Source organism: Sander lucioperca, chromosome 3 (assembly GCF_008315115.2).
Source record: "Sander lucioperca isolate FBNREF2018 chromosome 3, SLUC_FBN_1.2, whole genome shotgun sequence".
NCBI lineage: Eukaryota > Metazoa > Chordata > Actinopteri > Perciformes > Percidae > Sander > Sander lucioperca.
The window spans coordinates 8,357,389-8,382,523 of record NC_050175.1 but is presented as its reverse complement, the minus strand read 5'-3'; the positions used below and the strand labels follow the sequence as shown (position 1 = coordinate 8,382,523).

The window sequence follows — 25,135 nt, the reverse complement described above, 5'->3', positions numbered from 1 at the left end:
GTAAAGTACCCTTATTCTCTACAAGATTGACATCCAGTGGCCATTTTTAGTGCCAATGCAGGAAGCAGTGAGTCTTTTATAAAGCAAAGCCAAAAAAAGCAGACTTGACACTTTCAGCCAGAGAGGGCAGTGGAACTTTTTAAGCCTGGTGTTAAGTTACTCTTTAATGATGGGAGCATCTGCATCTTACATGCTTATTTTTTCTGGAAGTTTGATTTTAGTAAACTACTATTTATACTTCACATATACTGCAGAAAACAACAGTCTAAAATGATGCTAATGTCTTTCTTTGTAGCCGTCAATATAAATGATTGAGATATAGTATCACAGGGTAAATAACCTGACACATACTGGCACTGAACGTTCAAAAAAAATGTCACTTAGCTAAATCCAGAGTTTTGCGGAATCATCAAGTTTTAACACTAGCTAAGTTTCCATCCACTTGTTAATTATAATAAATAATTATCTGAAGTTCGTTTAAAAAAAACCCGTGTGAATAAAGCCGGTAAAAGTGTGTTTCCATTCCATTCCATCTTTAAAGCGAATAAAAACCTGTGCTGTTTTGCGGTCAAATTGGGATATTGGATTGATTTGAGACATTTTATGGTGTTTCCATTCATTTTTGCACTGAATTGCACAACATTCAAGCTGACGTGCGAACAAAGTTTTGCTAGACAAAATAGATTGCGCCGTCTACCTACATATGAGTAATAATTGCAGAAGTTGTAATAGTGCTTATATGGCAGCTGATAGCGACATATCAAGCTATAATAAAAAAAAAGTACAGGCGAAACGTTTGGGGTCAGCAAGACCACCATGTGTTTACGGCGTGTGCAATGCCATACGAACGAGGATGATGCAAAGGTATATACCTAGCTGGAGTGGATGAGGTGCATGAGATCTCGCTGCTTAACTCTAGAGCGCACCTTGTGCCACAGGTGTATGGCGCAATAGACGGGACTCACGTCCTGATTAGACCCCCTGCTGAAGGCTGCAGGGATTTTGTCAATAGAAAGGGCCGGCCATCAATCGTATTACTACAGGCTGTAGTAAACGATCGTTCCATGATAAGGGACATTTGCGTCGGCACCCTCGGCAGTGCGCATTGGGCGCACGGTCTTAATCGCAATTCATTATTTATTCTGCAAATAATGTTTCCATCAGCGTTTATCGCATAAGCCGTATATCGATCAAGGGAAAATCCGATGAGACCGAACGTATAAACTTTGAGTCGATATCCATGAAATTCAATCGAATTTTACTGTTTCCATATGCATTTTTTATTCGATATCACTTCATTCGCATAAGAACGTGTGTCTAGTGATGAAATTGCATTCCCCAATCTGTCTCCCCATGAGTCCTGTCTGTCTTTTGTGTGTGCTATCAATTGAAAGCAAAAAAACACATATTATTGTTTTCGTTTTAAAAAGGTAAGAAACAATAGATATCGCCCAGGCCTAATTAGCACCAGCTTTAATTACATAGTAATTACCAGTTCACCCCTCAAATCAATTTCAGGTGATAAGTGCAACCTGATGGAAAACTATGAGAATTAACAGAATGGCAGGCTGATGGTAGAGGTTTGTCGGTGTGGCCTAACTTACATGAGGAGCACATTATAGAAAATCAATTGGAAAAAAATACTTTACCACCACCACTCATTGACATTTAAAATGTTCCTTCATTAGGCTGGCTAGGGCAGGAAGAGTAATTACTGGGACAAACCTGTATGAGCTGCTGCCCTGGAATTGCAGCCACCCATTGATCTAAATGTGAAGTTGCCCCATTGATTAGAGACCCAAGGGCCACATATCATTTCCTCTGTGCTTTCATTGTTCTCTGTGTCCTGTGAAGCTGTGACAATAGAACCACCCGGTCAAACAAAAAGAGCTTTTCGGGTCTGAGATACTAACCGTATCTCGAGCCCAACGCTTGCCAAGGACAAGGGCAAAGGTGTCAAGTTTACAGAAAACATCATGTGGCAAATTTTAACCCGATTTCAACTGATTAGCATTCTTTGTGCAGAGCACGCCTCTTAGCTGCGGCGTCAATGATCAGGTAATGAAATAATGAATGCTTGCTGCTCTGCTGAGCAACACTGGCACTGCCCTTCACAGGAAATTAAAACGCTACACATAAATTGTTCATTTGGGGTAACATTTCAAGTTCTTCGTGCATGGCTCAACTCACTACATCGTATAACATATATTAGGATATATTACGAAACTATTACCATTTTTTTCTATTCTATATTTATGTCCTTGACTGATGCAATGCTTTGCTTCATTCATTTTTATTTCCTCCTAATATGTTTATTTGCACTAAAAACCAAGGCAAATTCCTTGTTATGTGAAAACCTATTTGGCAAAAAAACTCACTCTGATTCTGATTCTACTACAGATGGAAAAAGACAAATGGAGAACGGTCAATGGACAGAAAGACGGACAGAAAACAACAGAATTATCAGATGAAGTTAAGCTTCATTGCAACTTTATTATTCTAATGTTCCATTCCGGTCTAACAACCTTGTTCTTGTCCTGATAGTTTTGGCCAGCCTGATGAGCTGCTTAGCAGGTTAAAAAAAAGAATGTACCTTCTAGCTCACTGGCTTCTTTAATGAGAAAAGCAGAATGTCATTTTCTGGCTGCTGGACACAAAAGCAGTACGAGTCAAATCATTATAAGATCTTTAAGGTGGAGAGCTCCCAATGTCTCCCCTCCTTCATTAGCCAAGTGTGTAATGAAACAGGCAATATTTCATAACCTACGTCGAACTGCACACTTCACTGAAACCAAACGAATGTGAAACAGGTCTGCTATCATCGGCTCCACAAGACATCACTCAGAATATATAATGTTGATGTTTTATAGAAGCTTTATAGGATGAGAAAAGGGTCTAATGTATTTCAAATGAGCAAGGTTCACTGAGCCATCAGTCACACCTTCTGACATTGGTGTGCAAATTAACAGCATTGTGGGAATCGAAAGATATGTGCAGCATAGGAAAAAAAAGAAACATATTTCGAGATGGATCAGAAAGCTAGAAACAGAGAGTCTAAAATTGAAATAACATGGTAACAATTAATGCATTTTTCACATTATCTGGAACATCTCCACACAGTTTGTATTCAGAAAAAAAAAAAAACTATCTGTTCCCAGTTTGTGCCCATTTCACAACATTTTATCGGACTGTGTTGCAACAGCCATCAACACTGATAGTCAGCCTTTTTGGAAGACTTAATTAGGACATTATTCAACACAACCACCGTGAGACAGAGAGAAAGCGGATGAAAGAGGCAACAGGGAGAGCTAAAACATTTAAAAGAGATTTTTAAAGCAAGTCTTCACACCAAAACTTAAATGGAATGCTTTGTAAAAAAAATGTGGCAATGAGTTGAGGTTTGAAAAAAAAAAAAAAAAAGACTGGTTGGTGACTGTGAATAATAGCCCCTCTTTCAGCCACAAAAGCAGCTTGTTAGGCCACGACTACATCTTAAATATTGGTATCCTTGGATGATTTTGGGCCAAATGTGATGAATAATGTAGATCAGACTACATTGTTAGTCAAGCATCTGGTTAATGCAGGCCACGTAAACACGTCTTCATTACCATGTCCGCATGCTGTTCAAGCATCTGCTCCTCTAACTATGGCTGAACCAAGTGTCCATTGGCCTCTATCAGTCATCGTTCAACAGGTAGTAACAAGCAATCTGATTGGTTGAAAACGCTCTCAATCAACACTGATAATTTCAAAACACATAGTTCAGTGGAAACCTTTGGGCTATGATGCAATCTGGCACCAATCTGGTGCTAATTGGTCTAATTAGACATCATATTTCGAATTTCCAAAGGAAATATTAGGTCTGATTGGCAGCAAATGTGGCATCTTGTTACTGTTAGGCCCAACGGGTGCAGGTTTTACTTGCTTTTTCATCTAATGATATACAGTCATACTATCTAAAATCTTCAGTCAATATACAGTAGAACTGCACTGTGACCCATGAAAATAAGAAGAAATAAGAAGGCAACAAATGTTTATCACACCTCACGTTATAACAAAAATGTTAACAAAATAAACAGCATACCAATTATTTTTAATTATATACAGTATATATATATATAATATTTTTCTTACTTTCTTACTTTTTTGTTGTTGCTAAATGCTATGAGTTAACATGCTCACAATGGCAATGCTAACATGTTAATTCACACTAAAAACAATGGGAATTTCATTAGTTTTGCAGGTATTTGGTCATAAACTAAGGGGCAATCAAAGTTTCAACCTGATGATGGCACTATATGGAGAGTGAAGGGATATCTAAAGTTGTTACAATTCATCTTGAGAGGTGCAAAAGTGTCTCTACCAAATGTCATGCCAATTCATTCATATACTTGTAGAGAAAATTCACTCAAAACCACAAATGTCAGCTCATGATGCCACTAGATGAAAAGTCTGTAGGGTACATCCTCTTGAAACAATGAATGTCTCTATCAAATTTGATGGCAATCCATCCAATAGTTGTTGAGATACAGTATTCTAGTGTGGACAGAAGTGCTAGACAGACCTGCCGATTGACCAACAGACCAACATTGCCATCCCTAGAGCTGTGCCACTGCTACAAACAAAAGAAATATGCCCTCTGCATTGCTCACATGTTTTTTCTTTGGGGTTATTTATATACAGGTACTATAAGATTTCCTCTCTAGATATTTATATTTTACTCTGACAGGTGCTTCACTCAAGGTGACACTTTCTGTAACTGTCACTGCAGTGATTCAGACAGCTCAGCTAATGGAGCTGTATCAATATATCCGAGTCTTCGAAAGCCTTGAACTTGAATAATTCGGAAATAAAAAATACCACCTTTGTAAAGTGAGGCATGACTAACACAAAGCCTCTCTGAGCCTCTGACTTGACACTAAACTGCAAAAAAGTGTAAATGAGGCACAATTGTTAGTCCGTTATTCAGCTTATTCCTAAGTAAAGCTGTTGTTGTAACACCCACCAGGAGCTGTAGCCTCAGACAATCAGGAGCAAAAAACAAAAAGGTTTCAGTTTCTCTAGCCCCTTTTACACATGCACTGCAAACCTGAAAGTATGCAGACATTACCCGACAGAACTGTATGTAAGAATGCTAATGTCCGAATCAGTTGGATTGGACATTGAATGGTCTTTACCCTGCAAGATCCCCAGTACAAAGTCTGTGTAATCTCTAATTGAGCCCAAAGTGTGATACTTTACAGCAAGCCAGTGGGGGTGTTGATGACATTTTTATCGGCACACGCAAAACAGGAAGGAAACAAACATCTGAGGGTAAAAATGAACGAACAAAGACGGCAATAAAAATATCTAACTGGAGAGACAACAAGACTCTGGAACTTCTGTCAGTAAAGTCCAACACTAAAATCATCAGACAAATTCAAGAAATGGCAAAAGACCGTTTATGATCAAATTACGAATCGGCTCCATGACGCGGTATAATCCCGCACAATCTACCCAGGCGGCATCCCTCACTGAATCAACTGAGTATTTCCAATAAGTGAGAATGCATCTGACACGGACATTCTCCTGTTGTGTGCTACATGTGTGAAAGGGAAACTCGGAGCTCATATTACTGTTTATCACAACGTATGGTCCTAATTAAGTACAATATTAACATAGCAGATTGTAAAATGCCTACGATGTAAGCAAAACAATTAGCAAACAATAGTATGCAAAACATATTGTTACAAAGTAGCTAAGTTAAGGAAAGTAGTCAAGCTAAGTAAAGGGAAAAAAAATCATTGGAAAAAAATACACACACAAGAACACGTGCAGAGCAATCTCCAGGGTGTCATTTTGTATAATTGTAATAATGTCCTCTGTATCCCTTCTGTGTTTCAATAATAATGCTATAAGCATGTTGTGTGTTTATGAATGCATTATCTCTGTTGGATGTTTCTGTCACAGAGAATGTGGCTGTGCACTAATCAGAGCAAAAGCATGACCTGCGGATGCATGAGCTAAATGACTGGATACCATTTTTGTCCAGAGCAGTCTCCATGACAACTGAGGAATTCCATCTGCAAAGAAAGACTAAAGGTTACAAGCTTTTTCCTGAGCTTTGGACTGCATTTAACATATTTACATGCTCCCTAGAGGATGAACCCCTTCCATTGTGGATGTTTTATGAGCTAAAATGTCAGAGTTATCCTCTCGATACAGTATCTAATTAGCAGATTACAACGTTTGCTGAGCAAAGTGCCTAAGGTGGTGAACAGTTTGATTTTAATGACCCTCTGACCTTTCCTCTAGCATCATCCTCAGGACCAAAAGTACCGTTTAGGCCAACCCTAAGGCTCTGAGTACAGCTAAATCTTCAGTGTGTTGTTGTTCAATTTGTGGAGTATTTTTGTACTGTGGGTGCTAGCGGTGCTTTAGTATTTGTAGTCTTAGTTAAAAACTAATTCCTGTATACAGTCCACTGAGGGAGAGGGACCTGGCAGGCTGAGAAAGAAACTGAAAAAGGGGGGGTGAGTAGATCTTGAGAGGGGTTGCTTAGGTTTCGAGTCCATTTCTGTGCTGCACCCCAAAGGAAGGAGCCAACAAGGAGAAACCAGTTACTTTCAACTCAACCCCGCTTGAAGGTTGTCTTTTATACCACATCTGAAAATCTCACATGCAACAGAGCCCCGGAAAAATCCGCACAGGAGTGGCGAAGGAGCTGGAAGCAGGAACTGGACAGCGCTGAGGGCAGCAAAGGCCGCCAAAGGAAAACACCAGACAGTCTGCACATGAAATAACCTCCTGCATGTAGGGGGAAACCACGTGGTTGGAAGTGACAGGCAGAGCCAATGTCATTACTGCGATTAGCTATTCAGGTCCAAAACAAAGAGCTGACTCTGAGTGTGTGACTAAGGGGGGTATTTTCCGGGTGTTTGCCACTAATTCTTTTAGGGAAATTTGGAGATTGGAATTACATACTACAGTTATGTAAGCGTCTGACCTTTTCTAGGCTCCACAGTGGCAATACTGCGAGTAATAGCACTCAAGTGTGTGAGTGGGTGAGAAATGACCCACAGTAACTTGAGTATGTTCCAATGAAATGCATTTGAAAATAATAGGTGGAGGAGGTACAGGACTGAAAAAGTCAGTGACTCTGTATGACGGAACACACTGCAGCCATCATCTCACTCACCGCATCAGAATGCATTAACATTTTGTATTCCATACATATCTTTATTTCTAAATGTCTAGGGTTGTTCATTGAATATTCGTAAAATGCTGCGGCAGCAAAACAGAAAGTTCATTTTTCATCTGGTCAGGTGAGTTGCAGTTTTTTTTTTTCCACAGAGCAGCAGGCAGACAGAACAGCAGTTTTTGCTTTGGATGTCAGTGACTTTGACTGTGAGTCAGATGTTTTTTGTAGAAGAGTGGGGTTAATCTTAGAAATGTGGGAACATAGGGCTGTGGGACCTTTGAGCTGTGGGAACATAGGGCTGACCACCTTTAGAGAGTGAAGTCTCTTTTGTTACCCAAGTCTACAGCTCTGAGGCAAACATTTGCTTGTTTCTAGATTTTTCATTTTACTTATTATAATAATTATTTAAGCTAGATTTTGGACCTTTTGTTAACATTTCTGTAACAACTCCCACTGCAGATATTTTAGCAAACTGAACTCTGATAAACACAGCTTTGTGGGGGTTTCCTTAATGGCAAGCAGATTTTCAAAAGCTCCACTTTAATCTTTGGGACAGCAGCCCGACCAGCACAGACAAAGTGCAAAATCATGTACATGATGGAACAGAGGCTCCAGAGGATTTATTTTGTTAAAAGGACAGAGTGGAGCCTTGGGTTGCGTGACTTAATGGACAGGATAGTAAGAGGTTTCGACCCCAGCTCCAAAATCTCTGCAACAAGGAGGGAAGCAACATGTACGTTCTCATTCCTGATAGGAATAATGGTCAAATCTACAACAAGACTCAGGATGAGTCTTTTGCCCCAATACATCTCCGACTTTTAAACTCTAAGCGCGGCAGTACCGTATCACCCCGGTATCATCACTAAGGCTGCAACTATTATTTTCATTACCGATATATCTATTTATCATCATTCTGATAAACTAATTGTTTTGTCTATAGTATTTTAGAGAATAAAGGCAGGTCCTTAAAAGCAGAATGGGTAGGATTTGTTGGTTGCCTTTTTGTAAACACAACATTTAACGTTGTCCCCTCCTCCGTGCTCATTGAGGGTTACGGTTCGCGCCAGCGGGTGAAAGCCAACCCCAGATTCACTCTCGTTTTGGAACAAGCTTTGTCCGCTCGGCGTTTCTCCTCGCTATATTGGCATTTCTTTCGGCACTGTGTCCTCCATTTACGTAGCTTTCTCTTGGATGTGTTCTTGCAATCTGACACCAGCGCACCCATAAACGTCCCGAACACAGCAAAATCAGAAAATCCAGGCAGATGGGCAGGGTCTCTGCAGATACAGACAGGGATCACACACTAATAGTGGGACAGAAGTGATGATTGAAGGAATACTTTTGTATAAGTCTATAATTTTTTGTTGTGCCTTTAAACTTCTACAATTCAGTGACAACTGAGCAAACTCCATTTGCTGATGAAGATCATGTCGTATGATTGAAAATAAAATTGACCTTTAATTGAGATCATTTAAGTGTTTGGTTGCTATTAGGAATCATTTTAAAACAATTTGGATTGATCCTTTTGATTGATATTGTGATGTATAATAATTGACAATATTACCATTATCATCATGCCTTTATGTTGTTCTATGGTAATTATTAACAGTAGCATTCTCATTGGTGGTAACACTGATACTAGTGATCATTAATCTTCACTTTTGTGCAAATAGAACATTTTTCCATCACTGTATTATGGAGTACTTTTCCTATTTACCATGTTTATTTACAGCCTTAATCCCAGCTGAAGGCCACACTGCCTCTCTGTGCTCCCTCTGCATGTTGCCCACATGTCTTTACCTCTGATGTTTTCTTCCGATCGATCTCAGACAAGGACAGGGAAATTTCCGTGAACTCTCAAGTTTTTGATCCACCACAAGATTAAGTCCAAATCCTACCCCAAGGTAAGGGCCCTTCACTTGGATGCAGTGACTTTTGTGGAGCGGTCAAACAAAATGACAGGTACAATTTGTAGCTGTTGCCCTGCCGAAAGCCAGAGGATTTGCTTCTGGTAACAAACAGTGTCAAAGACACAGACAGGTGTGGTGGGGATATACAAACAGATCAAGTCTGTTACATAGAGAATAATGTTGCCGTTTCTTGTTTTTCGCATACAGCAGCACATCTGAAATGCTCCATGTCTGTGAGCGCAACAGTTAATGTAATTAAAAATGAGGAGTATTCCAATTGGTGGGCTGAATAATGAATTGTATTGCTTTTAAAATACTGTAAAGTAAAAAAAATAACAGTTTTTTCATTGCAAATAAAAAAATTCAACAAATTTCTCTCTCAACCTCTGCCGTACTACAACAATCAAAAAGCTAATTACATGACAGTATCACAGTAGCACCTCCCATATGTCTTCTTTTATAAACCGGTTAAAAGGCCCACCAGATTTTCTCATACATCCCCAATTTGCAATATATATGTCAGTCTCTCCATGGACATACATTGTGCCATATTCTTGATCCAAGTACCAATTGTAGGTGCCTCCATTTTCATCCAAATGAGAGCTATAGTCCTTTTTGCCTGTAGTATAGAAAATCAATACATTTATATTCTTGGGATTTCAGATTTGTTGGATACAGGTGCAGCAAAATCCTTTTAGGGTCAAGTGGAATGTTCACAGACAAGATGAACATAATTTTATTGATCACATCCCTCCAGAATGCTTTAAATTTGTCACACTCCCAGACACAGTGCATGCATGTTCCTTTAGCCTTATTGCATTTAAAACAAAGGTCAGGTATATTACTGTTGTATTTATTCATTTAACAGGATGTCTGCATCAGCCAATTATGTAGCTTTAAATTAGGTTGCTGTTTTTTTGCCGAGATGCGTCACAAGTTTTCTCCCAATCATTTTCTGAAATGCCCTCTTTCAAGTCCGCCCTCCACGTCTTAAGTCTAACTATCAATGTTTATTTAGCGCCAGATGCAAGCCAGTTATAAATTAATGAAATCAAACCCCTCTCACTGCAATTGTTTGTTATAATTTCTTCTAAGGATGAGAGGGCAGGAATCCCGAATGATTGGTTTTGCATAGAAGAAATAAAGTTCCTTAGCCTAGAAATCTAGACGCACCCTAGCGGCAGCAAATGTAATTTGCAGCCAGGGTCCGTCTAGCAACTCTCCGTTGGCTTGCGAGCTGGAAAAACCAAATTCTGGTCAGGCCAATCACATCGTGTATAGAGTCGGTGGGCGGGCTTAACATAAGGACGACAGAGTTGCGATGGTTCCCTGCTACTTGAAAACAAAGAAGATGGCTGTTGCTGTTGGCAAACAGCGGTCTTTCGAATCGGTTTTGGCCGTGACTCTGGAAGACTTGGAGTTAAGCACTGAAGTCATTCTTAAAAAAGGAAGATGTGTTCGGAGTTTTGCCGACCGGATACGGCAAAAGTTTAATCTATCAACTAGCGTTGCTCCGGTTGGCTATTGCATGCAGAGGGAATTTGAAAGACAACCATTTATTCCGCCCCTCAGATTGAGCCCTGCCAATGGTGAGTTCCCAGACCCAAAATCTTGATGTGGGTCTGGCTTGTCAGGCTAAAAGTTCCTCACTTGGAGATATTTACAAAAAATGTTTATTTACTGTTATGTTATGTGTTCTATTTATTTATTTATTTTTGTCTTGTGTCTATATAGAATTGGCTAGAAATGTACATGGAACTCATTCCCACAGTAAGGAGAAAACTTTACAAAGATTCATCAGACTTTATGGATGGAGAGCAGTCTGTAAAGAATAGAGCACTGATGAGCAAATCTATTTCCCCGATGAGCGCAATGTGTAAAATATAAATGGGGGACAAATGGAACATTTGATTTATTAAATAATGACCATGCTGATGAGTAACAGGGGTCAAAGACATTTCATAGTCTGAATTCATTACGGTGTCTGCAATGCTTACCATGAAGCTATTCATAGGAGCAAAAGTGTGAGAATTAAGTGTGACATTGGTAAGTGTTGTAATAATTTCACAGAATACTCCTCGATAACCTTTCAGAGAAGGGAAGCATGTGACCAGGAGACAGAAGTGTGTGGGCAAAAAGTTGAGAAACAAAAAGTCTGCCAACCAAATCTGCTTCGTAGCTCAACCGCATTCTCTATTTTCTTGTTTAGCACATTTCTTTGGAAAGAGGCTTCTGCTGTTTTCATTCTCAGGACCTGACACCAATCACTTGACATTTTACCAAGAGGATTACTAGAACATTTTCTTCTATCAGACTCCATTGTAACAAACAAAATTGGCCTTAATGAGCCTACAATTCAAGACACATCAGCGATCCTTACATTTAACCCAAAATGTTGAACAAATTAACTTAAATGTACACTTTTCTGTCTGCAAAATGTTGTTGCTGTTGGCTTGTTAAAGCTTCATTTTTGGAACACTATGGGACAGAGGAACTCCACGGCAAGCTAACTGACACACAGCCTTTATATTTGACATCATATTATAGAGTTGTTACAGCTAAACTTGTAAGCAGACTTGGCCCTGTCTGAAAGTAACAAACTACCATACAAGCACCTTCAAAGCTCACTAATTAACCTATTTTATCTCGCTTGTTTAATCCGTACAGAAACCAAAAGTGGCTTCCTGGGCTTCCAGTGTGTCAGAGAGTTCAGAGTAAAGTACTGCTACTTGTCTATAAATCTCAGTGTATAAAATAATGGCTTAGGACCAAACGCATCTCTGACTGTCTTTTACCATATGAACCCTCTTGGGCTGCCAACTGTTCCTAGAGTGAAAACTAAACATGGAGAAGCAGAATTTAGTTACTGTGCACAACAGAGCTGGAACTAACTTCCAGAGGATATTTAACTGTGACCACTTTTAAATCCAGGTTACAAACTGCACGTTCTGCGCTGCCTTTGAGTGAACCTCACTGTAAATACTCATCATGAACCATCTTGCCCTAATATCCTGTATTTATGTCCCTCTTCTTAACTTTTAAGTCCTTTAAAAAGGCTTTTATTCTTTTAATTATTTTTATGCTTTTCTTTTTAAAAAGATTATTTTTTGGGCTTTTCCACCATTTAATTTTTGACAGGACAGCTAGGTGAGAAAGGGGAGAGAGGGGGAAGACATGCAGGAAATCGTCACAGGTCAGATTCAAACCCTGGAACTCTGCGTCGAGGCATAAACCTCTCAGTATATGTGCGCCTGCTCTACCACTGAACCAACCCGGCCACTTTTTTTATGCTTTTAGAGCATTATGTAAAGCACTTTGTGCATGAAATGTGCAATAGAAACTTTTTATGATTCATTCTGTAGAGTCACCTTTGTCCACCTAATCACATCAATCTGTGGATGTGACAGTTTGGGTGTGAAACAAGCGTCAATAAAGCAAGAGCTGTCAAGGCCAAAAAAAACTCTAGACGGTAAAAGTACACCTGAAGATGTGAGGATATCCTGCACCCTCTCACATTTACAGATACTTAAAACCATTTAATGAGCCTTGAAATCAATAAAGTGCTGTTTAGTGCATTAATCAAATCGCTCTATATTTAAAAGGGCAATGGAGAAATCATTCCCAACACTTAACCCTTGTGTTGTCTTCCCGTCGATCATGAACTTGTCCTTCTGGGTCAAAGTTGAATTTGTGGTGCTCTTTCCGACGTTTATGACGCTTTTTTCGATGCTTTTGACGCTGTTTTTAAACGTTTTTGTCACTTATTTCAACGCTTTTTAAATTCCTGTTCAATAAACCTAAATCATATGGGATTATATCTAATTTTTTAGATTAAAAAAAGCAGAAATTATGTGTTATTTTGACTAATAGTTAAGATCAGAGGATGGGTTCAATACAACGTACATCCATGCATCCATGTTATTTTTTTAGGCAATTTGGTTGAAAGAAACCCTGATATAAAAAAAAATTCAATTTTCAAAACAAAATTCGACCCGAGGACAACACAAGGGTTAAGAAGAGAGAGATTATCAGGTTAGCAGGAAAATTATTCTCTATTTCTAATTTTTTTGTTAATGTTTTTATCCTTTTACAAAATAGTCATCAAAGCCAAATTTACTTGGTTGCTGTCAAAGTAGTGTGAGAGAACATCTAGGGGACAAAATACAATTGAGATTGTAATTTTAAATTTGTTGGGAATGAGTTCATCAGCATTAGTTCTCTACAAAAACCTTGAATAAGAAGGTATTTATAAAGAAACACACACACACACACACACACACACACACACACACACACACACACACACACACACACACACACACATACACACACACACACACACTTTGCATAATCAGCATGCAAAAAAAAGAATCTGGCAACTGCCTGTCTTTGTAACTAATCTATATCCAGTCCTCACATAAACTATGCTCATTAGTGCCCTCTGGGAAAGTTTGATTGGTAATTCTGGACATATTCTGCTCACTGCTGTGTTTATCAGCTATACAAAGCATCAAATTACAAGCGTTATCGCTTGAGAACTAAGAATGAAAAACATGCACATACTCTATTATACTGAAAAGTCAGTATCAAATGAAGGTGAATATGGTTCAATGGGTTCTCATTTCAGCTCTTTAGGCAATTCCAACTAGAAAATTGTGCGAGACCTTTTGTATTCTTTGAATAAACTTGCTGGGGTCCTGTAAATACCCAGCACTGGTGATGTTAAAGGATTTTAGCCGATGATGCAGAGGTCACTGCCCTTGTAGTGAAAAGCCAAATGCAATGTGGGCATTGCCAAACTGAATAAACACTGTAGATAAACAGATAAACTGCTGCTATTTTTGACCAAACATACAGAACAGTTTGATACAACAGCTGCATTGTTTTAACATGTATTTTGAGATAACAGTTCGAGGTCACCAGTCAGATTTTTCAGCCATTTAGGAAAGATTTGGAGATCATCTTTGTGCATGTCATCTGTAAGATTTTAAAAAGTCGTTGCTACTTGTGAAGTTTTTAAGAGCCTGTATGCTTCTTGTAATCTGTTCTTCCTATGTCAAGGCAAACTGATGAGACATGTTTTATTTTCTTTAGCAGCTGCTTGTTTCTTATTTTTCATTGAATTATTTTCATTAATTCATTCAAAGCTCTGCTTTATTAGTGAGGAGAGACTGTCAGCAGGTCAGGGAAGTGTTTTAAATCATATTCACATAGTGAAATTAATTCGGAAGAATATGTTTCTCAAGAAGCTGCTGGTATTTTAGCATATCATGCATGTCAGCTATGTTTTTATCAGAGGGCAAAAGTTCAAATATGTAGTCTGTCAGTGTGTAATTTTGGCAAAATACTGCATGGTGCAAGCTGCATTTCATATATTCAGTACTAATCCCTGATCCACAGTACTACTGTACTATCACGGATAAAGCTCTGGTAATGGATCGGCTGATATACCTGTCCAATAACGTATCTGTTATGTGTGGTACTGACAAAAGCACAAAATGAGAAAACAAGGCAATGATTTAGACACAAAGGGCCCTATTTTAACGATCTAAGCGCATGGCGTGAAGTAGAGCTGAAGATCTTTGCCCGAACCCGACGGGACCCAACGGGACCCGACGGGACCCGACGGGTTCGGTCTTCATTTCTATCATGTTACACGGGCTCGGGCCGGGCTCGGGCCGGGCTCGGGCTTGCGCTCCGAGTTGCGCAGTAAACGAGCGGTCAGGTGAAGCGTTTCGATTAGCGTGAAAATGGATGCTGAGGAGGTGAAACAGAGGCTGGCTTCTGGAGGGCTTATTTTATTTCTTTGTTCCAACTTCCAAGTGGCCTATAGCCTCCGTTAGTCATGAATAAATGATGTTAAAAAATGTATAAATTACTCATTCTTGACGGAAGACAAAAGAGCTGTGTGTGTGCGGCGCAGTCTCTTTTTTCTTTCTCTCCCTTTTCCGCCGAGTGGTGCGTGTGCCCGCTCGCGGCGTGAAGAACGTGTCCGCGCTATTTTCCGACATGCACTCTAATCACTGCTGATAGACGGCCTTTTGTACAGTCGGGCTGTAAACGGGTTCGGGCTTTTAAAAATCTGTCAATCAAAATGTACTTGTCGGGCTCAGGCCGAATTCTGTCGGGCTCGGGCCTTGTCGGGCCGAACTTTTAAGGCCCGATTACAGCTCTAGCGTGAAGCGCCTGGCGCAGGTGCGTTTAGGGTGTGTCCAAATCCACTTTTGCTAGTTTGACGGCGAAAAAAAGGGTCCGTGCGCAGGGCGCATGGTTCAAAAGGGTTGAACTTAGTGTCTCCATTAATTCATAGGTGTGTTTTGGGGGTAACATGCAATAAATCAATCAGAGTTTCAGCTCCCATTCCCTTTAAAAGCCAGGCGTGTTTGGACCTTGGCGTATTGCTATTAAGATGGCGGATTTGCATCGTAATATTTTTACTTGCAATCTTTTGCATGTTTGTGTGCTGCTGCGCTTCCCTGTGTATGTGTAACAAGCATAGTGTGTGCGCACTGTGCATAAGCCTAGGTGCATTTTACTAATGTGCTGTTAAAATGACAATGAAATGCTGCGCTATTGACTTTAGACCAGGTTTTTGTTGGTCAATGGCGCGATCGCTTCCCGCTGCCTCAAGATAGCAATACGGCAACAATTCACCTGAACACACCTCCCTGTAAGACCAGCACGCCCATGGGTGCAAAGGTGGGCGCAGGTGCATTTGCTATTTAAACGACGTGGGCGCTGGACGGGAAACTGACAACTGCGTCGGTCTTAAACTAGCAAAGACACTTGCGTCGGACTTTGCGCCGCACTGCGCCGGGTGCAAGATAGGGTCCAAAGAATTAAAATTAAAAAAATACATAAGAGATAGAAAAACAAGATAAAATCGACAAAAGAGAAAACTAACATAGCAGTATGTCTGGAAGGAGCATGAGACAGCAGTATTATGCAAGCTACAAGATACAGAATCTATTTCTCAGACAAGGGGGTCACTCGATAAAAATGTGTCTTAAGGCAGAATTTAAAAACAGCTCCCCTTCAAACACCTTAGTAACACCTTAGCCACCAACACATAATAAACAGCAGTTTGAGCCCAATATTATGCAATTTTATCCAATAACGTTTTGATCTTCTCTGCCTGATAACACTCTGGTGCTCTGTTTTATCTTCACTACAGTCTCGTCTGACAGACAGCCACTGCAGCAATAATTAATCGACAAACCACCAGCCAGATGGGAATAATAGGCGTCTGGGAAGAATCAATACTACAACGCAATCCTCCCGTGCATCATATCTTTTCATCCATGAGAGGTAACGGCGCATTACCTCTACTCAAATTTACACTGCTTGTTCACGATGTCTCTGTTTAGCGACTGCGTTAAGAAAAGAAAAGGTGATGCCTTCCTGGCTCTCAGGAGAGAGTGTGAGGATTGAGAAGGATTGTCACAGCCGAAGTGCATGTTTAAAGATCAGCTCTGACTGAGAGCTCCTCTAGAAAGAGGGCCTTCGCTGCCCAATCGATGAGGCGATTATGTCATTCTTACCTTCCACTTCATTATGGAACAGTGTGAGCTGAACAAACATCCTCTAGGCTATAAAAAGATACAGCCTTTGATTAATTAAATTGTCCTCGGATGCTTCATTGTCAGCCCCGTCACCAGCCTGTCATCCACACTGAGACAGTAGGAAACAAATGTTTACCTTGATAAACACAAACAGCTCATTACTGTAGCTGTGTCACTTCAAAAGGAGCCTGTGCCACAGTCACTTGTGATATAGATTTCAAGGTGTCGTGTGTGTGTGTGTGTGTGTGTGTGTGTGTGTGTGTGTGTGTGTGTGTGTGTGTGTGTGTATGAGTGTGTGTGTGAGTGTGTTTGTGTGCTTGTTTTACTATATTCGTGGGGTCCAAAAACCGGGGAATACAGTATACTTGTGGGGTCTGCACAGTCTTGTGGGACCCAAAATGCTGGACCCCACAAGGTTAAAGGGCTGTTTGAGGGTTAAGACTTGGTTTTAGGATTAGGGTTAGAATTAGGTTATGGTTAGGGTGAGGGTAAGGGTAAGGTTAGGCATTTAGTTGTGATGGTTAAGGTTAGAGTAAGGGGCTAGGGAATGCATTATGTCAATGACAGGTCCCCACAAAGATAGTGAAACAGACGTGTGTGTGTGTGTGTGTGTGTGTGTGTGTGTGTGTGTGTGTGTGTGTGTGTGTTTTACCTGTTACAGTCGACGTGCAGCAGTAGGTGGGTGGCGCTGATGGTGAGGGCGATCTTGTGCCACTGGCCGTCAGCGAGGCGGTAGGGGAAGGACTCGGAGCGTGGCTTGCCTTTGAAGCGGTAGTGGTAGCGGATCTCCTCTCTCACCCCGCTGCTCTCCAGCTCAAAGTAACTGTAGAGGAAGAGAGGAGGTCACAGATGCTCAGTTTCCTGGACAAAGTCTCTGTTCAGGGTAAAGAAATATCTAAGCTTATGAAAAACGCTCAGGCTACAGCATGATGTGTACAAGGTGTTGTACAAAGCAGGTTAGTGAATTATTTCCTAAACGGATGAAAACGATTTATATTTTATACATATAATCATATATTTTTATGACAGAATGAGTGCGAAAGCGGCATTGAGATTATCACTGAACTATTGCTGAACAATTAGTCGATTGATTGAGTAGTCGTTCCACTTATATTTAAGTAATTATTAAGTAATTCCACTATCTGAATAATCAATCAATGTTTTAAGTAATTTATGAAGCAAAAGTACCAAATATTTGCTCCTTCCATCTTCTCAAATGTGAGATTTTGGTGCTTTTTATGTTATATATATTATTTTAAGTTAAATAGTTTTTGGTTTTGGTCAAAAGATGTTAAGAGATTTCAGACATAGTCAAATTAAAAAGACCATTCCATTACATTAAAGTGCTCATATTATGCTCATTTTCAGGTTCATAATTGTATTTAGAGGTTGTACCAGAATAGGTTTATGTGGTTTCATTTTCAGAAAACACCATATTTTTGTTGTACTGCACATTGCTGCAGCTCCTCTTTTCACCCTGAGTGTTGAGCTCTCTGTTTTAGCTACAGAGTGAGACATCTCACTTCTGTTCCATCTTTGTTGGGAGTCGCACATGCGCAGTAAGTACTGCTAGCTTGTCAGTTGCAGAGTATGAGGGCGTGCCACGCTAGCAGCTAGGTGAGCATTATAACATGTGTTACAAAGTGACGCACGTTTGTCTCTGAAGTAAAGGCTGGACTACAATAGAGCAGTTTGGAGCATTTTTTGAACAGTGTTTTCTGTTGGAGATGGTAAGTCCCTTGGGGTGGACTTTGGGCTTTTTCACTTTGTAAACCTATAACGTGCACAAAAAAGATATATTAAGATTTATTTATTTTGATTAGGACAATGCACATTAATCAACATTTTTGTAAATGCACCAGTATTAGCCAGTCAGCTAATTTTCAACTGTAGTCCTAATTGCGTGCATGTCTTTATGGTGGGAAGAAACCGGAGCACACGGAGGAAACCCACGTAAGCACAGGGAGAACATGCAAACTCCACACAGAAAGGCCTGGGACAACCTGGGTTCGAACCCAGAACCTTCTTGCTGTGAAGCAGAAGTGCTAACCACTGAGCCACCGTACTGCCGTATTGTGTATAACACAATAAAGGAACAGGGAAAGCCAAAAAGCACAATATGAGCACTTAAAATAATTACTAAAACTTAACTTAACACTTAAAGAATTATATTTTTTGGGGGTAGTTGTTATTAGGCCCTTAGTGAACGATCAAGTGTGATTAATTTATAACTTGCTCTTACTGTCTAAAGCCTTAGAGAGCAACAGCATGTTATAAATTGGGCTACAATGTTTGTTGTCCAACAATATGAAAGTGTACACCGACAACAAATCTGCTTGTCTTATGGACTTTCCAGTAGTAGGGCTTTTAGTTTTTATCATTTGGATCTCATGTGCAAGATATTTTGAGTATCCAAAGTGGAATTATTCCCACTTTGACCAGACTGGACAAAAATTCAGGAAAATTTTTCCCTTGGGATCGTGAACATTGATACTAAATTTATTTGAATCCAGACCAAATTTTTGGACACACTTATGCCCAAATACCCAACCTCATGCGCTTGCAGGGCAAAAATATATTTACACATAATAAAAATGATTGATTAAACTATGAAAATTAAATGTAATTCAGTCTTGCAGACAATCTTTTTGGAGCTGTGGTCTGGGAGAAACCATACTCATATTGGCAGACTATAATGATTTGCTGCTCTGAAATTTATTGAGGCCACTTGCATCCTGACCCCTGAAAACACACTGTCAGCTGGGTAATGAAATTACAAACAATAAAAATGTGAAGGACAGTAAGTTGATGCTTTATCAAACAGCTACTGAGCTGATTGCTACGCCATGAACTACTACAACTACTATTTCTAGTCATAGTTCCATTATCTTTATTGTGATTATAATTGCCACTGTTCATCGCACCCCCAACCGGCAACGTCAGACAACGCCTACCAAGAGCCTGGGTCTGTCTGAGGTTTCTCACTAAAAGGAAGTTTTCCTCACCACTCGAGGTTTCTACCTAAAAGGGAGTTTTTCTCACCACTGTTGCACTAAATGTTTGCTCTTGGGGGAATTACTGGAATTGTTGGGTCTTTGTAAATTATAGTGTGGTCTAGACCTACTGTAGGGACTACAGGTGGAAATTAGCAATAGTTGCTATAACCTGACCCAAGACATATTCTCTTGTATTACAAGTTTAATGTTTATTTGTGCATTGTCCCTGTTTAAAATAAATACATTTCAATTTCAATTCAATCTGTAAAGTGTCTTGAGATAACTCTTGTTATGATTTGATACTATAAATAAAATTGAATTGAATTGCTCAGTGTCAGTTTTGTGTAAAAAGATGCCTGTAGGCCTGTCTAACCAAACAGAAAAAAGAAAGATATTTCTGTCTCAGTTTCACCTACTATCCTCACTTGGTGGTGTAACTGCAGACGTTTCAACCTGCAGCTTGTCTCTGGACCACATGCGCTCTACTCTCCACCCTCATCAGCCACGCTAAATTAAGAGCCGGCCAGCCAGAGACAGCCGCTGCCCGAGAGCCGCAGGCAGCCAGTCATGACATTTCAGCTTCCCTGCGGCTGCAAATGACCCCAACACTGGAACTTGTGGCCCCTCACACACATTCACACACACAAAATACACCATATTTGACATGGCTATCCAATACATAATCAGAACCTAGCCTATTCCAATATATTCAGGTACAGAAACACACAGACTCACACACACAGGGATCAAGCCCATTCAATACCATAGCTCAACAGCTCTCATGCATATTTATGGAAAGGGAGAGTGGACCCACTCCAGAGAATATCAATTGAGGCTGTGATGAAGCAGATTTCTCCATCTTTCTGTTTGGAGAATAAATGAAACTGAGATCAGCTCTCGGTGAAACTGAGATTAACTCAACACAAACACGCTATAGGATACAATGTCAAACTGAAATTTTCACACTGACCAGGTACACATTAGAACTAATGGCCTTTGCCTTGCAGCTCAAATACATGATGTGATGATGTAAGCACTGCAGTACAGCCTCTGAATTGGAGACATGAAATTGGATGGAAGTTCCTATCACTATCAGTCATAACATTGTATTCACCAAAGTAATTGCTGAGATCTGTGAATGCGAGTCCATTGGGGGCAAGGGACACAAGCAGTCAAACATTTGTGTTTATCTGGTAATGTGCTTTTGCCAATTCACAATATCTTTATTAGGTTAGAAACATGTAGTTGACTGTGAAGGAGGGAAAATGTTGTACTTGCCCTTTAGGAGGGAAGCACTATCCCTTTAAGAGAATCGGAAGGGTACTGTGTGTGTACAGTCAGAGACATGCTTCTGTTAAACCGTGGCTATATCTTCTATTAAAAGTTGCAAAACGAAGATGAACATGTTTCCAGCAGTTCATTCTGAGGGTGCAATATAAACAAGCCAAACAGTTTAGCCAGATTATCTAAACCTGTTTATTAAAAGCAAAGTGTTATTAATGCCTCATTGCACAGGGAAACTGTTTCACTACTATGGTAAGCACAGTAGGTCAACGTCAAACCAGGAAGTCGGTCCATAAGGTGTGTTGGATGTTTACAATTTAAAGGTTGGGTTACAATTGTATTATCTGCTTTCATTTTCTCTATCGTATACTGTAAATTCTGCTAATGTGGAGGTTTGTTTAAATCTATTTTTGGCAATGTTGCTGTTCCTTTCCAGATCCCAGCAATTACAATAACAATGTTGTGGATTTTTTATAATTAACAATAGGAATTTTCTTTCAACGCATAGGCTATTTTGCTTAATTTTCCTTACAAAAAATCTGCCTTTTGATTTATCAGGGGAAGCACATTAAGCATGTTTATCAAATGTGGATCACCAATTCATATGTGAAAACTTCACAATACAGGCCCATATGATTTTCAGATACTTCCCATGTAAGACATCACATCAACGGGTACATTTGGAAATTTTAGAGAAATATCTTATTTTTCATGTAAAATGTAATATTTTGACATGTGAAAATAACCTAAGCCTCGGAAAGATATGCGTACGCACAACAATGCACCATTAGCTGTTCAGTGGCATGTGATACGTTTCAGTTGATGAAAGAATTCGTGATCGTGCCACGTTTCCTACACGAGAATGAAGATGAACAAATTAATTGTTGTAACCAAGAAAAGAGAGAAAATACAGTGAATGAAATGAGAGGAGGGAGTATCTTGTATGGTTCAGATAACCTAAGTTAAAACCTTTCCACAGAGCTAATGACGGTCCATCACCCCCCCCCACACAGCAGGCTATGTTAATACCAAAACAATTATCACACAGTAAATTAACAAGCATCGCAGGGAAGTGTTTTTCTACAACATTAAATTGCATTTGCACGCATCGAGTGGCAGCTTACTTAGACATACACGTATACACATACACGTGTGTGTCTATGTGTGAAAGAGAGAGAGTCAGCATGGGAATGGCTGGCCAGTGTGGCTGTCTTTGTCCAGCATGTTATCACTCCAACATTAAATGAATACATCACTCTGTGGCCACGCCGGGCACCAACCTGACAGCTCGTCTCCACCATGCTGCAGGAGACAGAGCGGCTGGAGAAGAATAATTTGCATCGAGCGTGGAGTAAAGCGAGAATGAGAGCTATCCAGCTTCGCCTCTTCCACTGATGGAAGCCTCCTCAGGGCTTCGAGACGCCTGAAATCACTGAACGAGCAGAGACACTGTTATCCTGATTTAACTCATGAAATAATCATCAAAGGCATTAACTCCACTCCACAGCGAGCGTTTATTTTATGAAGCATTTAGTAGTAGCTATTGTATCCCTGCATTACAGCATATTTAATGAAGCGGGAAAATCTATTGGCAGGCAGTCCTTTTGTAACTAATTGTGTAGCCTGCCTAACAGACAATAAAAATGACATATCTGTTTTGGTGCTTCTCTGTACAAAATATAAACAATGAACCTCATCACCATTTTAAAGGCTTTATTTTCAATGCAGATTCTTTAATAAAAAGCATTTTACAAAGCCACTTTTTTACTAATGGCAAGTGCGTGGATCTAACAGAGCCCTAATGTGAGCATCGACATGTTTCAGAAAACAAGAAATCATGTTTGCATATCAAAGAAAACTGAACATTTTGGCCAGCGGTGGTAGATGGAGACTCCTCTATGACTAGAATATGTTAGGATTTGATGTGAAAAAACTGGTACTATGTAGGCCAATATTTTCTGGGGGGAAAAAAACACTTTAAAAGAAGATGTGCACGAATGAGCACAAAGCAACAAAGATGTCTCAATTTAACTGACTTAAGCAAATAGTTGCTCATAAACAATGGTCAACAGACAATGAAATTTGGACAAGAAATGCTGACCTGGCTTTATGATGCTTATGGTCTAAGAATGTGGACTCAGAGAGGACAAAGCCCCTTAACTGGGACACAGCTTTAGATTACCTTCTCATTTCTAGTAAACTACACCGCAATTGTCAATGAAAAGAAAATTCTATTTTCCTTGAATGTTTTTAGGGGTACAAAATAGGGATATTTTTTGCAAGAATTTGACTGTACGACTACATATTAAACATCACTGCCATATTCTCTGTCCTGGCTCCACAGTGGTGGGATGAGCATTTGTCAAATGAATGTAATGTATATATTGTGAAGGGAAAATGTACAGAGTTTCTCTACACAACCGACACAACAATCTACAGATATGGTGATTTTGCAGGTGTAAAAGGAGATTTTATGCATTACAACTATAGCAAATCCTATCTGAATATAGACACCTTAATGTGATTTTCTTCTGTCCACAAAGTCAAGTTTTTTCACAAGTGTCAACTAAGAAGCTATATATATATATATATATATATATATACACACATACATACACAGCATGAATTTAGCATGCGCCTTTAGGCAGCACAGCATGCAGTGTGACTGAATGGGTGGTGGTCAGTGACCAGTGACATTGGTGGTCAGTGACGTTGGTCCTATTCCCTTACCATTTTTGTGATTTGGTACCAAAACAAACACAGAGACACACGCACAGACAGCTGTAACCACGACTAGAAAAAGTAGTACTTGAGCTAGTAAGTTGACGATAATAATCATATCTTTAACCATCAAAGATCATCATATGGATTCTGTATCTTAGAGCATTTAAGAGTTTCATAATTATTTTGCTTATCGATATTAAGATGTATGCAGAAAAGCGTTCAAAAATCTAATCAGATCTCTACAGGACTGTGGATGTTACCATGAGGGTGTGATGCTCTCACATTTGTCAACAGTTTATGGGACTTAGTTTAGTTTCACTGGAGACTGTTCACCAGGGCCTGATTATCAAGAATAATAGGAACACTATTTCTGAAAAGTGATGCGACTCTAACATTTTTCTAGTGTAAATTGTCTTTGGTGCGAGTACCACAAACTAAATTTAATTCACCTCTGTTGTCATCGGGTCAGGACAGAAATCTTAAAAACACATATCTTAAGACCTAAACAAATAGAAGTTAGAAGAAGAAGTTAGATACCACTAGAGATGAGAGAATGTTTTCTGGGAATTTGGAGAGAACTGACCCCTTAAAGCAAATATCTATCATTTTGGGAAACGCTCCAATTCACTTTCTGGCAGAGAATTAGATGAGAAGATTGATGCTACTCTCAAATCTGTTATCGTGGGCGGCCTTCAGCTCACCTGGTAGAGTGCACGCTCCATGTTAGCTCAGTCCTTGCCAGCGACCTGGGTTCAAATCAGACCGAGGCCCTTTGCTGCAGGTTAATTCTCCTCTCTCTCCCCCATTTCCTGTCTCTCTTCAGCTTTTCCAATAAAAGGAAAAAAATCTGTTATATCGTGGACTGGAAACAGACAAACAGCTAACCTGGCTCATCAAATAGTAACAAAATCTGCTTACGAGCACCACTAAAGCTACATTTTTTTAAGCTCAACCTACAACAATTAGGTTTGGCTTTCCTGATAAAAAGCACAAGATGAAGTTTGTTCTTGACAGGCAACAAAGAAGGCATGTTGTTATTATTGTTATAATGATATGGACAAGGCAGAGCTAATCTAGCAGCTATTTTTTAAAGTAACAGCAGCTTTTCTCATTCGCTGCAGAGCATACAACAAATAAATATAAAGGTGATTCATCACCGGCGTTGACATAACCATGTCAATGTGGGACATAAGACGACTTCATGCTAATGCATCTCTCCTTTTTCCTCGCAGTATTATAAATATGCTGAGAGCAGGAGAGATGGTGATTCAAACTGCTGAGTAATAAATAAACAGCCACAGTGGCAGGGTTGCAGGCTGTGTCTCCTGAAATGGAGATTGTGGGCTGTGGAAGGGTCTCAGGGGTGCAGTGACAGCTCTGGTAAGAAGCTGTAAAAGGTGACAAGTGGTCTTCATCAAAATGCACTGCCGTCATCTTTAAGAGAAAAAGTTTTGGAAATGAATGGCTGCCCAAGAGTGC

General features: G+C 39.8%; 1 protein-coding gene across 1 annotated transcript in view; it reads right to left on the bottom strand.

The window, feature by feature from the left end:
* LOC116067214 (protein kinase C-binding protein NELL1) overlaps positions 1-25,135 on the bottom strand; it is a 319,826-nt gene that overhangs the window by 224,368 nt on the left and 70,323 nt on the right. Inside the window, exon 4 of the mRNA XM_031323575.2 lies at positions 17,305-17,475. Coding sequence (XP_031179435.1) covers positions 17,305-17,475 — 171 coding nt within the window. The remainder of the gene's footprint in view (positions 1-17,304; positions 17,476-25,135) is intronic.